This window comes from Danio aesculapii, chromosome 2, assembly GCF_903798145.1.
Source record: "Danio aesculapii chromosome 2, fDanAes4.1, whole genome shotgun sequence".
In the NCBI taxonomy this organism is placed as follows: Eukaryota; Metazoa; Chordata; class Actinopteri; order Cypriniformes; family Danionidae; genus Danio; species Danio aesculapii.
This window is the reverse complement of record NC_079436.1, coordinates 8,072,659-8,090,148: the sequence shown is the minus strand read 5'-3', so window position 1 is coordinate 8,090,148 and position 17,490 is coordinate 8,072,659. Positions and strand designations below refer to the sequence as shown.

The 17,490-nt window shown below is 35.4% G+C and overlaps 1 protein-coding gene across 2 annotated transcripts in view; it reads right to left on the bottom strand.

The window, feature by feature from the left end:
* Window positions 1-17,490, bottom strand: part of LOC130240460 (plastin-1-like) — a 53,076-nt gene that overhangs the window by 20,925 nt on the left and 14,661 nt on the right. Inside the window, exons 1-8 of one of the 2 annotated variants that reach the window (XM_056471991.1) lie at window positions 16,957-17,066; window positions 13,037-13,147; window positions 12,620-12,780; window positions 12,394-12,523; window positions 6,706-6,838; window positions 6,510-6,588; window positions 1,101-1,266; window positions 780-922 (exon numbers count right to left, since the gene is read on the bottom strand). In XM_056471991.1, the coding sequence (XP_056327966.1) occupies window positions 780-922; window positions 1,101-1,266; window positions 6,510-6,588; window positions 6,706-6,838; window positions 12,394-12,523; window positions 12,620-12,780; window positions 13,037-13,106 (882 nt within the window). In that variant the 5' untranslated portion in view covers window positions 13,107-13,147; window positions 16,957-17,066. Of the gene's footprint in view, window positions 1-779; window positions 923-1,100; window positions 1,267-6,509; window positions 6,589-6,705; window positions 6,839-12,393; window positions 12,524-12,619; window positions 12,781-13,036; window positions 13,148-16,956; window positions 17,067-17,490 lie in introns of those variants that run through there. The other variant, XM_056471982.1, reaches the window with a different exon arrangement.

Sequence of the window (17,490 nt, the reverse complement as noted above, 5' to 3'; positions counted from 1 at the left end):
TATGTAGAGAAAACAATATTAATTAGTTTACAAAAATAAATTATGTGTAATAAAATGAAATAACACAGGACATATTGAACACATGAAAAAAGGGAGGTGTAGAAAAGCAGTGAAAGCCCAGACAGCAGCTGAAATGTCAGCTGTCATTTAGCAAACCTCTGCCTTTCATCAGTGTAAATGAATATTAGCTGCTTCAGTCTAACATCTACATTAGCAGGAGGATGAAGATGAAATCAGGGTGGACATTTCAGCAAGACATTGATCCAAAACACAGCCAATGAAACTTTCAAATGCTTTCAGAGAAAGAAAATAAAGCTGTGGAATGGCCAAGCCAATCACCTGATGTGAATCCAATATAAAATAGAAATTAAAAATCAGATTTGAAAAAACTCACACCTGAGCAATGCATGCGATTCCGTTCTCTACATGAGAGGCGTCTTTAAGCTGTCATAACCAAAAAAATGTTTAATATAAAGTATTAAATACGTTTTAGTAGTTCAGTACTCTCTCCTTGTGTCATTCCATTGTTATTACACATAACTCATTTTTCAGATTTAACAGTTTTGTTATATTTTTAGGTTTGTATTGTTTGGGTATTTACTAAAATCTTGTTCAATTCCATGTCAACAGCTCCTTTAGAAATATAATTCCCAGGAGAAAAACCTGACGTGTTCAATACTGAATACAGAGATCACTATATATTTGTCATGTAAACTCCAGTCATTCATTAATGTCAATTATGCATAACAACTGATAACGATGACTGATAAGGAAGCTACCTTGATATCTTCACCGAAGTTTCTGATCTGTTTCCATCCAGCAGCTTTGAGGTGATAGTTGACCCATCGGAGCAAAAGGTCCTCAGGGGACATTGACATAAGGTGGTCCAGCTCTTCTGACTCATCCAGCAAAGCAATTAGCGCTACACACACACACATAAATACACAGACAAGTGTTACTGGAATCCTTTTAAGAGGTGTAAATCAGTCACTCACGAACATGTGTGCTTTTATTTATTTATGGCAGCAATTAGAGCCTCCATTTGGATAGCACTGTGATTACAAGAAAATCTATTTAGGCTATCAGAGCAAAGTAATGACCTTCGTTGCGCGAGATCTCGATGTCAGCGAAGAGGCCGATTTTTATGATTTGCCACAGGAGGCCGAGCACAAGGTGAGGGGTCCCGGCTTTCATGTCCTGCGCGTCGATGTTGACCACCGTACAGCCGATCGCAGAGGCAGAGTTGAGAGCCAACATCAAATTCTCCTGCATTAGTTGAGAGACACAAACAAGTATATATATAGGAGATGCAGTTTAAGTCATAACTATTAGCCTACTGTGATTTTTTTTTCTTTGTGAAATATTTCCCAAATGATGTTTAACAGAGTAAGGAATTTTTCACAGTATTTCCTATGATATTTTTTCTTCTGGAGAAAGTCTTAGGACATACTCACAATATGCTATCCGAACCATGCCCAGGCCCATTTCCCGGATTGTTTGAGAAGTGTGAGTGCTCTGAATCGGGCTTAGGCGCAAGTTTACCTGGCTGGCCCGGTTGGAAGAGGTGTGCCTGAGCACGGTTCACTTGGGCGGTACACTTTTAATGTGGGTGCAAAGCACGCTTGAGCCCGAAACTGAAGACAAGGCGTGACTTTTAAGGGACTGTTTCATATAGATTTATTAATCATTCTTACTGTTCAATGAACGCAAACTGTCGTAGATTATTAAAGACGCAAACCCCTCACTGCACCTTTAGCAAACCTCCTAATACCTGCAGCAGGAGGACTTTATGGTTGTTTATGAGCATCAAAAGTCGCTGATTCAATTCAATTCAATTCAATTCACTTTTATTTGTATAGCGCTTATACAATGTAGATTGTGTCAAAGCAGCTTCACATAAAAGGTCACAGTAAATAGGAACAGTGTAGTTCAGTTTGTAGTGTTTAAGTTCAGTTCAGTTTAGCTCAGTTCAGTGTGGTTTAAAAATCCCTACTGAGAGTCCCATACTGAAGAGCAAATCCAACGATCTACAGATCCCAAACCATGCAAGCTAGTGGCGACAGCGAAGAGGGGAAAAAAATGTCACTAATTGGCTAAGTGAAGAAAAAAAACCTTGAGAGAAACCAGACTCAGTTGGGCACGACCATTTTAATTTCTCCGCTGGCCAAACGTCTTGTGCAGAGCTGCAGTCTCAGCGGCGGAGGCTAGAAGCTGGCCTCAGCGAAGACTCGTCTGTCTCTGGAGCGTCACAGGAATCAGTCTCATGTTCTCCACTCCTCCATGACCACCAGAGTAGCTGCTCAGGATACGGCCTGGTCCAGGATATGGAAACCTTGGGATCATCTCGTCGTTGGTCTTGGATCGAATCAGTGACTCCGCATAGTCCGCATTTGACTGCATGTCACTGCATCCCAATTGACTGAAACGATATAACTAAAGAAATCTCCACTGTGCTGAGCGAGAGCGCTTACTGAACAGCGCATCATCGATGACGTAAGCGTGCCCAGGCCCGAATGTAATGTGAGTGCGGGCCGTCGGGGGAGATGGGAGGGGGACAAGCGTGCTTCGGCCTGGTTCAAGGCAACTGTACATAGTGTGAGTATGCCCTTATTTGATTAATTTCGGCTAGAATAAAAGTAGTTTTAAATTTTTTAATAACCATTTTAAGGTCAATATTTTAACCCCCTTAACCTCCTAGGGCTGGAGTGTCCACATTCGTGGACAGCACATTGTAGCTCTTGAGTGGCTATTTAAAATACTTGTTTTATATTTTGTTACATACACACAGTGTCATCCTACAACTGTTTTGCAGCATATGAAATGTCCCAAACCCTATTTTTAACTGTCCAAAATAGGAAACATTTTTGTTTTTGCTCTCTGATAGTAAGAGCAAGTTCTATGTTAAATATGCATTTAAAAAATTCAGGAAAAAAGTGTTTTATGTAAATTCCGACCACAAGTCCACATGTATGGACATCATTTTTCTCTAAAAGTACATCATATCAAAAGATAATACTTAGATTTTTATTCTAATTAGGTTCCAAAAGGTTCAAATAGCAAAGATAAATAAAAAAAATGCATGTAAAAAACACCTTGGGCCTAGGAATGTTCCTAAAAACCAATCAGGTTTTTTTGCCCTCGAGTCCGAGTATCTACCAATATCAAAACCTGATCCGATACTTCTATAATACATTAAAAACAAGAATAAAAAGTGAAGAAACAGATCCAGGATGTTCCTTATGTTTTTATTTATTCACCTTATTTTAACATTCAACAACTCTGTTAACAAACAGAGCACTTCTGTGAGGTAGCTTGAACAATCAAGAAATAAATAACATCAATTCTTCACTTTACTGCAACAGTAAATATAAAAAATCTAATATAAAAACAAATAGCACCTTAACTTAAAATACCCGGCAGGCAAGTAAACAAAAAAATAAATAAAAGTGCCACAGTGTTTGCAAAGCCGGTAATGTGCTTTTAGGAACTGCACTCCTAAATCTTACTGTCATCACAGCAGGAAATGTATGTTTTTCTTAATAAAAACTAACATCTCTAACATGTCAGGTTTGAGTCTGTTTCTGTTCTCATCAAGAACGTTTGCAACACGACTAAAAAACTCATCAACTTTATAATACTTCCACACCGCAGACATACTCGCCTCCGCTTCAAGCTGCTTTGCCGGCAGTGATGTCATGCCGCACTTTTGCTGTGAAGTCAAGAAAGAGGTCTGACTCTGTGCCACTGCATAACTATAGATGTGTTAAAAATACATATATATTGGAGTCTTGACTGGAAGGTAACGTCCAATTCAGATCGAGTCTGAAACTACGTGATCAGGCCTGATTTCCCATCTTGTGATCAGATCTGGACATCCCTACCCTTAATTGTCTACTAAACAAAACCATCATTATACAATGTTTTGCCTGATTAACCTAAATAAGCCTTTAAATGTCACTTTAAGCTGTATCGAAGTGCCTTGAAAAATATCTAGTAAAATATTCTGAACTGTCATCATGGCAAAGATAAACCAAATCAGTTATTAGAAACGAGTTATTAAAACTATTATGTTTAGAAATGTGTTGAAAAATCTTTATTCCATCAAACAGATATTGGGGGAAAAATATACAGGGGGGGGTTAATAATTCAGGAGGGATAATAATAAGTATATTTGTGGCACTAGACAAAAGTCCATTCAAGGTTCCTACTCTAAGCTAAACTCCCTGACTTTTCCCTGATTTTCACTGAAAAAAGCTGAATTTCCATGACCTATAATGAATAGAAATGCTAAATAGGCTCATTGTGAAAAAAAGGCTAGCCATAAGGCGAAGACACAAGGGAAAACAAGTTAATAACAATGTGCACTAGCAAAATAAACACTGTAAATTCAAATTTCACATGGACACACTAACTTGAACTTGAGTCACTGCGAGCAGTTTAGTGCTATATGTCGTCATGCTAACTGAAAGGCTACTGGCAACAGAATATGATTAGTTGTTGTTACCTATAGGCCTTGCTAATGTTTTTAGTGTTAAAGGGTCCTTAGGATAAACACCTCAAGGTTAAAAATGTTTAAAGTGGTTAAATGAATGTAAATACTGTAAATAAAGACAAAACGTGTTCAGATATATCAGATATTGTGTGTATTAGGATTTTTTTAATATATATTTGTCATATAATCTAGTTCAATAAGTTTGAAATAATTTATTTTTAAAAACAATATATTTTATAAATATTTATAAAAATTTTAAATAACTGCTTTCTTATTTTATTACTATTATTAATAATAATCATAATAATAATAATAATAAATAAATAAATAATTAATATTAGAGTCATTTCTGAAGGATCATGTGACTCAGAAGAATAGATTAATAAGCTGAAAAAGCATCATTAAAATCACTGGAATAAATGATTCAATTAAATGATAAACTACTTTGAACAGTTATTTTATAGTGCAATAACATTTCACAATTTGTATTTTATTTTTGATGAAATAAATGCAGCCTTGGTGAGTAGGAGAAGCTTATTTTAAAACATTTAAAATCCTACTGACCCCAAACTTTTGACTGGTGGTGTACTGTATATGTGTGAATGGGTCTTAAAGATGGTGAAGATGGGTTAGGGCAAACCTCTCTGAACATGTAAAGATCGAATGTAAAGTAATTAAATATGAAAAACACTGTAATAAAACATTTTTTGTGTGTTGTTCTCTATATTTATATATAATATATTTATAATATCAGTGCTTAATATAAAATAGTATGAAATATCTATTTACACAATGTAATACAGTACACTGGGAACACTGTACAATGTATTTATAGTACTAAGATGAACAAACCATGAGCAATATACAGTTGAAGCCAGAATTATTAGCCCTACTTTCATTTATTTTTTATTTTTTTGTTTAAAAAAAATGTTTGTTTAACAGAGCAAGGACATTTTCACAGTATTTCCTCTAATATTTTTTCTCTTCTGGAGTAAGTTATATTTGTTTTATTTCGGCTAGAATAAAAGCAGTTTTCAATTTTTTTAAAAACCATTTTAAGGTCAAAATTATTAACCCCTTTAATCTATAGTTGTCACGATCACCAGCGATCGTAACTTCCTAGATCGCTGGATCTCACACACAATAACCTATAGACTACAAATCCGCCATTCATGGACTACATATTCAGTCATGCCACACACGCACTCACACCTGCTCCAAGTCTCTACTGATTACACTCGCACCACCTGAGGATCATCAAAGACTGATTACAAACACCAGTTAAGCAGCACACACACTCATTCACATTGCCGAGTCTTGTTGACATTTCAACGCATTCTCCTAGTCTTGTTTTCCTGTGTTTTGACCCTAGTCTTGTTTACCTAGTTCTCCCCGTCTGCCGACTGCCTTCTGACCTCTCGCCTGATACATTTGACTACGATTCTAGACTGCCTTTATACATCTGTTTGCACCTGTGTTGACCATTGCTTGCCTGACTTTGATTAAACCTGCAAGTGGATCCAAACTTCAGTTGTCTCTGTCACTCCCCGTGTTACCATAGTTGACCTTTAATGTCAATATTATTACCCCCCTTAAGCTATATATATATATTTTCGATTGTCTACAGAATAAACCTTTTATACAATGAATTGCCTAATTACGCCAACTTGCTTAGTTAACCTAGTCAAGTCTTTAACAGTCACTTTAATCTGAATACTAGTATCTTGACAAAAAAAAATCAGTTATTAGACATGAGTTATTAAAATCATTGTGTTTTGAAAACACCTTCTTTCCGTTAAACTAAAATTGAGGAAAAAATATACAGGGGCTAATTATTCAGGAGGGCTAATAATAATCACTTCAACAAGTAAATACTGATAAGTCAAAGTAGTAATACATTTAATAATGCCTTCAATAGTATAATATGAAGGCATATTGGTTTTTATTTTACTTTTGACTCACAGATTACATGAAGTTGACCCTTTTTGTTAAATTTGAAAAAAGCGAAAGTGCTCACAGTCATTGTGAACGGAGTACATTTCTTGTTGATGACCCGCTCATCGATGGTGTCTGGCTGTGACAGGTTAATCATTTTACTGTAAAGAGAGACGACAAAGAGAACATTAAACATGAAAAAAATGATAGCCCAGCATATTTAACGGCATGACAAACAGAGAGCAGCCCAGAGTAAACCACAGTTAATGGTATATTACCACAGCAAAATTCCATCTTTCACGGATTTGAATAAACTGTCAGTCCCGGGGTCCATCGGGATCAGATGTTTGCAGTCGGGATCGTTTGCCAAGGCTTTATTGACCCAGTTCACAAAGGCCACTTTTTCTTCATCTGAGAAGAGATGGAAAAACAAAACATTAGCAGAATGACATTTGGACCACTTGTGTCAGGGGTCATTAATTGACACATCTCTTTTCAAACCGTTCACAGTTTTCAGAATTAGTGCTCAAGCACAGCACAAAAAGTGTTCATAGCACTTCACTTTTTCCACAGTTTTTTATGTTACAGCCTTATTCCAAAATGGATTAAATACATTTATTTCCTCAAAATTCTACACATAATACCCCATAATGACAATGTGAAAAAAGATTTGTTGAAATTGTTGTATGGTCTAACAGGGTTGAGCTTATTCTCTTAATGAGTTATGGGTGTGGTTTGGGAATAAACCAATCAGAGTCTCATCGCTTATTCCTTTTAAGAGTCAGTTGCAACGCGCCATGGCGCATTTGCTATTTACATGGCAGACTTTGTAAGTGGAAAAACTGAAAGCTTCACTAGCAAGATAACAGTTAAACAGACCATCTGCAGCATGAGGATAAAGAATGAGCCTCCTTCATTCTGCCTCTTTACTTTCTATTTCCTTTTCTCTCTTTAATGGATTAGGAAACGGTGTTGTATACATGAAGACATCCATTAGCCCACATATTTAATTTTGTTTGTTAAGTGCAAAGATTTGTTTCAAAACTATTTCTAAATTCAGTTCTAATTATCAGCAAACATATAAATAAGCAATAATAATGAATTGTGGTCAAAAAACTGAGTTATTTCCAAACACGTTCTATGCTCCATATGGTCCAAAACCCGACAGGTAGACAAATTTAAGCTTGACTTTAATAAAACAAATATAAATATGCTTATAATAATAATAATAATAATAATAATAATAATAATAATAATAATAATAATAATAGTAATAATAATAATAACATTATGCAAAAGAAAGTTGTCATGAATGAACTGAAAAAAGCCCCCCCCCAAGATGAAGAATGCATTCAGGCAGTGGTTTTTATATTTATATTTAATTTTATTTATTTAGTTATTTATTTAATAATTTTTGTAATATTTTAATCCTTTAATCCTTTTTAATTTGTAAAGATATTTGCATACTGCTGTACATCCTGTGTGTATTAAGCAATGTGTACGCCTTTAAGGCGCATAAGTAACGCACTCTGTGCTGGACTTTAGACCTGCTTTCAGCTGGTCTATAAATTGGGCAGTCTTCCTCAAGTTTAGTTCCTCAAAATAGCAACGTGCCAACATTGCACCTTAACACACAACTTTTCTAGACCGGCACACCCATGCGTTCACAAAGTGGCACAAATGGATTTGCTGTTTAAACTTTGTGGCGCAAAACAGGAAAATTAGGGTTGCACTGGTCTGAAAATAGCAACACATTGCTGCAAACATGTCTTGTGCAGTATTGCACCGGGTGTATGATAGGGCTCATAATGTCTTTGCAGCTGACTGCTTTAAAATTTTAAGTCAACTTTTTTTTTTTTTTTTACAGTGCAAGTACACTGTAAAAAAGTTCTCAACTCAAAATTGTAAGGCAACTTGCTGCAGAGCTTTGAGTTGACTCAACTTTCAACATGTACTGCACTTGACTCGATTTAAGTTGAGTAAACTCAAAACTACCCTGAAGCTGGTTTCCCTTCATTTTTAAGTTGAGTCAACTTATTTTTTTACACTGTAAATGCTAAAACGAAGAAATCAAACTTTTAAATCTCAGCTGAATTCTTTACTTTCATTAAACAAACCGTTTTTAACATGCAGTTAAGTGGTTTTTATGAGTAAACTCAACACTGAGCTCGAAAATATGTCCACCTAACTTACAATTTTAAACTGAGTTGACAATTTGTAAATTGGTTTTTTTTACACTGTACAGTTTAACAAAGTGACTTATACTTACATTTTAGTTATTTGAAATAATATAATGCATAATATCATAAATAATATGTTTATTATATAATAAGAAATATAGTGTTTATTATGTAATAAAAATTATATAGCGAAGTCTGTAAAATAACAGAAAATGTAGCTGCAGTTTAGTAGAAGGCTTTTGTACTATAATATACAACACCAAAGCAGACAATATATCACTTTAAACTATTAAAAGTGTTACTAAAAGATCAAAAGAAAAGATCAAGGTCCCATAATGCAATTCAAAAGCATAAATAAACAGGAAAAAAAATGAAAATTTAAAACAAGAATCACAAAATATGGAAAACTGCTATTATTATAATGGATCTTTTTTAACAGTGTACTTTATAGTGAAATACAAGTGAAACGGTTGTTTAGCTCAATAACATTTCCTCCACACTAAAAGCCCATCCAAACGAAGAGTAATAACATGGTCTCGTATTTATCGTAATTACAGTATTCAGAATAACAAGCATTCACATCCTCCTACAACTAGTGATTACAACTTTACACTTGGAATTTTAGGTATGTTCGCGCCATATTGGAATTACCATAATTACAAGACTCCAGCTTGTTATATGCATCGTAGAACTCATAATTACAATTTTTTTTTTTTTCTGATTGCTTGTACCACATGGAACTGTGCATCTCACATGGAACCAGAGAAAAAAATGTATTTGAGCCGTTATTTTTTCATATTTATATTTTTAAAATAATGCTTTTTTTTTTTTTTTTGCAGCACATGCTCATTGAAAATACATGCCTATACATATTCGCGAAACCTTAAAATACATTGCACTGGGTACATTTTATTGTACATTTCAGAAGACAAATCCACTACAGGACACTGTTTATATTTTTACATTGGGATATCTGAAATGCTTTTTGTTGTACCTTTCAGATACACATCCTTCTTCACTGTAAAAAATGCACACAATTGATTAGTGTTTAGATAACATGAAGGAGTTAAGTTAGCTTATTGGTGTTTACAAATTTAAGTGAATTGAAGATAAAACAGTTAAGATGCCGACCACCCATAAAAAACAACAACTTATAAATAGACTATAAATAGTTTGAACAAAGAACAAACACATTTTTTGAATATTGTCAACAGGGCTTGACATACAAATCACCTAACACGCTACTGACCTTAATTTGAAAAGGAACAAAGGTTGCTGATGTTATACTGCCACGTAACCTTGATTTTAACTAGAAACTGCTGTCAAATGTATGCAGAATATGTAAAGGTATTCAAACTTAATCTGAAAAAATGCAAAACGCCATAAGGTATGAACCGAGATACTCTCATAGCAAACCGAAGTTTGTAAATACAAAGGAGTCGAGATTTAAATGATCAAAATTCTTTGGTCATTTTTGAGCGAGATGCAAATGGTCTAATCCAATTCAATGATTTATGCTAAGCTAAGCTAATAGTTCTCACTACAGATACAGAAACCAGTTGAATGGATTATACAAAACTGCTCATTTTACTCTAAAATTATCCTATTTTCAAAAAAAAGAATATATGATTTGTACAAGACCATCTGAGTTAGACCTCTTTGGTCATTTTTGAGTGAGATGCTAATGGTCTAATCTGATTCAATGATTTATGCTAAGCTAAGCTAAGCTAAATGGGCTCTCTCCAGGCACAAAGACCTGTTGAATGAAAACATGGTAAAAACTAAACTGTTTAATTTACTCTAAAATAAGCCTATGTTCAAAAAAAGTGGAGTGTTGCTTTAAGAATATAGGATTGGGATAACACCAGCTGAGAAGGACATTTTTGGTCATTTTTGAGCGAGATGCTAATGGTCTAATCCGATTCAATGATTTATGCTAAGCTAAGCTAAAAACGCTCACTTCCAGACACAGAGACAGACTAAACGGATTCAAACATGGTAAAACTAAACTGTTTAATTTACTCCAAACTTATCCTATTTTTAAAAAAGGTGGAATGTGGCTTTAGGAATATAGGATTTGTATAACACCCCCTGAGTAGAACCTCTTTGGTCATTTTTGAGCGAGATGCTAATGGTCTAATCGAAGTCAATGATTTATGCTAAGCTAAACTAAAAGTGCTCAGTACAAACACAGAGACTGGCTGAATGAATTCAAAAAGGATCAATGTAAACTGTTTAATGTACTCTAAAATGAGCCTATGTTTAAAAAAGTAGTGTTGCTTTAAGAATATAGGATGTATTTAACACCATCTGAGTAGGACCTCTTTGATAATTTTTAAGCAAGATGCTAATGGTTTAACCTAATTCAATGAGTTATGCTAAGCTAAAAGTGCTTACTCCAGACACAAAGACCGGCTGAATGGATTCAAACATGGTAAAAACTAAACTGTTAAATTTACTCTTAAATGAGCCTGTGGTCAAAAAAAGTGCAGTGTTGCTTTAAGAGTATAGGAATTGTATAACACCACCCGAGTAAGACCTCTTGGTCATTTTTGAGCAATATGCTAATGGTCTAATCTAATTTAATGATTTATGCTAAGCTAAAAGTGCTTACTCTAGACACAAAGCCCGGCTGAATGGATTTAAACATGGTAAAAACAAAATTATTTAATTTACTCTAAAATTAACCTATTTTCAAAAAAGTGGAATGTTGCTTTTGTACATGTGCAGTGTGAAAAAAAGCCCGAACAAATTAATTCGGCTTATTCCCTTTATTTAACAGTGGAATAAACTGCCAACTTATCCAGCATATTTTTTACGCAACGGATGCCGTTGCAGCTGCAACCCAGTACTGGGAAACACCCATACCCTTTCACATTCACCCACATCTACTGATACACTTCGGCCAATTCCCAGGTAGCAAAGAATTGTGGCCCAGATTTTGGCATTAAGCTGGCACAGCAAGCATTCGTCCGGCACTGGCATAAAGCATGTGGGCCAAACATGGCCCGGGTTTGGCACAGGTGGCACCGTCTTTAAGGCGGTTTTGCTTTTGTATAATTTTATAACACCATCTGACTAGGACCTCTTTGGTCATTTTTAAGTGAGACGCTAATGGTCTAATCCGATTAAATGATTTATGCTAAGCAGATACTGGCTGAATAGACCATTAAGCACGGTCAAAGTAAACTGTTAAATTTACTCTAAAATAAGTATATTTTCAAAAAAAAAGTGGAGTGTTGCTTTAAGAATATATGATTTTTATAATGCATCATTCACACTAGCAGCGACTTTGTAGCTGCCTGTTGCTCTGGGTGGCGATGTGCTGCAAACGCAGGTCTGTGTAGGTCTACAGCACGGAGAATACAACCAGCCTCTGAACGAGCTGAGAGAGGATCATGTGAGCTCTACTGGTGCTCCTATTGGCTGTCGGTTAAGAAAGCCGCTCCTCATTTGCATAAAGTTGAAGGATTCTCAACTTTGTTGCATTGATCGACATGCCCACGAGTAGGACTTCTTTGGTCATTTTTGAGCGAGATGCTAATGTTCTAATCCAGTATTTCTCATTTTCTGGTGGTCCTCCAGGAACGTGATTGAGAAACACTGGTCTAATCTAAATTAATGATTTATGCTAAGCTAAGCTAAAAGCGCTCACTACTTTTTGAATGGATTCGAAAATGGTCAAATTTAACTGTTCATTGTACTTTAAAATGAGCCTATTTTCCAAAAAAAAAAAAAAAAAAAGTAGTGTGTTGCTTTAAGAATCTAGGATTTGTATAACACCACCTGAGTAGGAATGCTGGGTTCCTTCACTCGAGATCCCCGATGTCCCACCAAATGACCGAATCCCATCCCGCCTGGAGATACACTTGCGGAAAGTTTCTCTCACTTCTTTACTTCTCAGCTCTTGGGATATCTAAAGATATTATTGAAATCAGAACACATGATCAGAAGCTGAGACAATCTCAGACCGATAACGCCTCGTCAAAACGACACTCATAGTCAGGCTTACCGCAACAAACTCTTCGAAACTGATCTTCTCATCTTTGTTGGTGTCACCGGCAATGAACTTCTCCACAATCTCTCGTATCTGGTATCCCGGGAGGTGAAAACTGGCTTCTCGAAAGAGCTCTTGAAGCTCAAAATCACTCACATAGCCACTGTTATCGATATCTAGAATGAAATACAGTTTCAATATTGCACTTCATAGCAAATGAATCTATTACTGCTGCAAACCGTTGACAAAATAAATTGGTATTCTACTAAAAACACTAACTAAACACTGCTAAAACCACAATGATCATCCATAAAATAAAAAAAGAAACATTTACATGAAGTCAGTTATTGTAATATTTAGTAATGTTTGACAGACTCAGTCATGTGATTCCAAACCTTTGACATATTTCAGTGCACAATGAGTTGAACTGACCGATTTTGTTGAAAGCTTCTCTCAGGTCCTCCAGATCTTCTCGAGAGATCTGCGTGACTTTGTTCTCCATGCTGGTCTCCTCGAAGCACTTCACACCATGCAAAAAGGGTCCTGCCAAACAGGTTCAGAGAGAGTTTGAGCGTTATATATCCAGTTTGTCCACCCTTATATCTTCGTGATAAGCAAATCCTCAGTGGACACAACTGGTAAAAACACAAATGCTAAAAATACAGTTATATGAGTTGCTGACACACAGACTGTACTGTTCAAAAGCCTGAGGCTGGTAAGACTTTATTATTTTGTTAACTATTTATTAAGATAAAGAAGAGAGATGTTTGATTAAAATACTGTATTGTGAATGGTTATGACAATTTAAAATAATGGCTTTTTGTTTTAATGTAAGTAGTTTATACGTTTGATTGTCATTTCTTCAATCTTTAATTTCACATGGTCCATATGAAACAACTGCACAAAGTTCCTAATCTTTAACTGATATTACATCATATCCTTAATTTTCCTCAGCAGGCTTAGGATTACAGTGTCGTCAGAGTATTTGATAATGTTATTGGTCTCATGAAGACTAAATTAATCATCTGTGTATAAGTAAACAGGATAGGAGAGAATACAAAACCCTGAGGGGCACCTATACTAGTTAATTTAACATGGTCACATGGTCATTATACTAAAATTGCACTTTATTATATAGAATATGCTTTTAAAGTGTACAGACAGTACTGGTAATATAAGACAGCTACATGGGATACGGTTAGGATTGGTTGTAAGTTCAGGGTTAACAATTACCCAGCTGTTAATATAAATATTACAATAAGTATATTGTATGTACTTGTGGTACTGGACTGCAAAACAAAGTACTTTCACTTTTGGAAACAGTTATGCTGCTCAATTTTTTTTCCATAAACTTTTTTAAACAAAGTTCAACATTAATGAACATTAATTTAGAACAGAAACTTTTAAAACCTTTTTAAACAAATATAACATTATTTGCTGTCCATTTTGATCAACTTAATGACCTCTTACTGCATAAAAATGTTAATTTCTTAAAAAAATAAAAATAAATAAATCACACAAATTTTTTAAGTATTAAAATATACATTTTTACAGTTATTTAATTACCCTTTGAGGTGCCACATCTCTTTTCACACTGTGCACTGCACAGATTGCAAAAAAATAGCTGAAATGCCATCTTTGTGAATGCAAACATGCCCCAGGATTGATCCCAGGAATGATACCAGGTTGGCAAACAAGCAATCTCATGGCAAACTTTTAGATTTACTGGCTAATTCGCAATCATTTGTACAATCTCATTTATTACGATTTGCTAATCCTCCAGCGAGGGGTAGGCTTAAGGGGCATGCTTCCTTTTACAAATCATACATTCATTTATTCATTCATTTTTCTTCAGCTTAGACCCTTATTTATCAGGGGTCGTCACAGCGGAATGAACCGCCAAATATTCCAGCATATGTTTTATGCAGCTGATGCTCTTCCAGCTGCAACCTAGTACTGGGAAACACCCATAGTCTCACATTCTCACACACACGCACCAACACACACACCCACACACACACATACACTATGGGCAATTTAGTTTACCCAATTCACCTATAGCGAATCTCAATGGACTGTAGGGAAAACCGGAGCTCCCGGAGGAAACCCACGACAACATGGGGAGAACATTTAAACTCCACACAGAAATGCCAACTGGCCCAGCCAGGACTTAAACCAGCAACCTTCTTGCTGTGAGTGCTAACCACTAAGCCACCATGCCACCTAAAATCATACATTTTCATGCAAATTAAATTGTATGAATTTGTAAGAATTAGCCACTTTTCTGACAATTCACTTGTGAGATCAGGCTGAAACCGAGTAACATTGATGGGATCAGTCTCGGATCAAGCGCAGTGTGAACAAAAACCAGAACCAATATTGTAAATAAACCTTTTTATTCAATAGCTGATCAAGTTCCATGTTGATTAATCACTTCTGCTTTTCTTTTTATCCTACTGTATACCCTGTTTTTTGGCGGCCTTGCATTTTCGTTTCATTTTAGGCCACAACCCAAATGTCACGTCTTTATGTGATCTTTATGGGTTGTGTGTAAAAGCAAACACAGAATCCTGAAAATCACTCTGCAAATCGTAACTTTTGGATCAGGTTGGGGCCAGGTACACTGAAAAAAATTATGTCTCCAAAACTGTTGCAAACAATTTATTTGTGTTGAATTTAAACGAACAAATTAAATTTAAGAAAATTAAACTTAAATTTTTTGTTTAAATTCAACCCAAATAAACTGTTTACAACTACTTAACGTAAAAAAATTAAGTAAATCCAAGCAATCATCTCTGAATAATTTTTTTCAGTGTATAGGAGCACTCACTCTGATTCCCCGAGCTCTGTAAGGGTTGGGGAAATTCTAAATTAAACCAACACAAACGATTACAATTGGCCTAAGATTGGCATAGAAAATTCGGCAAATGCGTCAACCAGCAGAACCTGGGAATTAAAAAAAAAAAATCTTAACTTCCTGATTCAGTGGCTAATTAGTGTACAATTTTAGTATAATTTGCTCATCCCCCAAAGTTTAGTGGTGGGATTTAGACTTTTATTAAAATTACCGTACAAATGAAATCACTTTTTCAGCAAATATGTAAAAATAGTTATATTTCCTCGTGAGATCAGGCTGAGCCAAAATCAAATTAATCCCAGGACAATTCCCGGATCACATTATCACATATCCATAATCACTGTGTAAAAGGGGCTTATATGATTTTCCAAAACGATTACTCACTGTAAAAAATTCTGTGTTCAACACAGTTTCCACATGTTGTCCCAACACAGATAGATTAAGCTAGCTAAATTTTTTCAAACAAATTTAAGTTGATTGAACATAAAACAATTAAGTTGTCCCAAAAAAATACCTCAATATTTATGTTGTTTCAGCTCATTTCAAATAAGTAGTTTGAACAAGCAGCACAAAAATATTTTATTGAGTGCTGGAATATTTCTACAGGAAGTATCATTTCAGTCTTTCTACCCTAAAATGCCAGATGTAAGTAAACAGGGCTTTCACATTTTGTTGTGAGACTAAGAATTAACGTTATGAAACCCTGCTCCAGAAACCCTGCTACAATGTAGTGCCAAATCATACAGTATGAAATAATATGGTATTAAAACTTACAACTACATACTAACACTCAATCACACACCTGTGACCACAAACACTATTTATTATAAGCAGTATTTCTCAACTATTAAGCAGAAAATGTCAAATTGTGGCAAAAAAGCTGAATAAATAAGAGACTATATTAACTTTTATTCAAAAAGCCCACTCAGAATGCGCAACACTAGCAGGTTTGTCCATTGAAGTGTCATTAGTTTGTGAGAAACAGCAGTTTATGAGTACCCAGGATTAACTGTTAACCCAGGGTAAATTGAGAGCCATGTCAAATGTGAAACAAGGTAACGGGATTCCTTTTACCTGAGGTTTAAAATGTCCCAGGCTTGACTCTTTGACATGCCCTAATGTGTTACACACAGTAGCTTGTAGCTAATTGTAAACACTGACTAGCAAACTGTTTCTATAAGAACTCTTTTTGTCGAAGGTGGTTCGAGTTTAAAAGCCACTGAGGTGTTAAAAATGATTATTACAAGAGCAAATATAGCATGTAGATGCACAAATTATATGAGACCATAAAAGTCGCAAGGAAAACATCTATAAAAGAACTTGCGAAACGCACGCCATTTTAACATCCTAGAACAGCTGAAACCAACATTATCTTCAATCAACAGAATGCTGAACAAAACAAAAGCTACCAAACATATAGACATAAAAATATGCATATTTATAAGATACGATTTCTAAGACAAAGCTTCACCACTGTGTCATATGGAAATGATACCTTTCTCCAAAACGTTGAATTTCCTGAGATTAACTAAGAAAAGATGCGGATATTCCTGTCGAATCCTTTGCAGTGGCGTCTGTTGTGTTTTACCGTGTACGTGGAGCTCACGAAGATAGCAGGGAGGTAAGAGACCTTTGGCCCTTGATGTCAATTAAAGGCGAGGGAGTTGTACTATAAGACAGATCTGGAGTTAACGTTTAACACCCAACCCAACGCTGCGTCAGCTGACATTTGCAACTAGTTCTAAATCTAACTGTGACACGCGAGTATACTTTACCCTTTCTCATTCACTTAACACTAACTTCCTGGCCAAAGACTTCACATTTGACTGGTTTTATTATTAAAGATCATATGTGACCTTGGACCACAAAACCACTCCATTTTTGGAAATTGAGATTTTAAGGCGGAATATATAGGCTTATTGTTGATGTACACTGTAAAAAAAGATGTACACTTGCACTCCATTCAATTGATTTGTGTTGGGACAACATGAAGGAATTAAGTTAACTTATTAGTTTTTACAAATTTAAG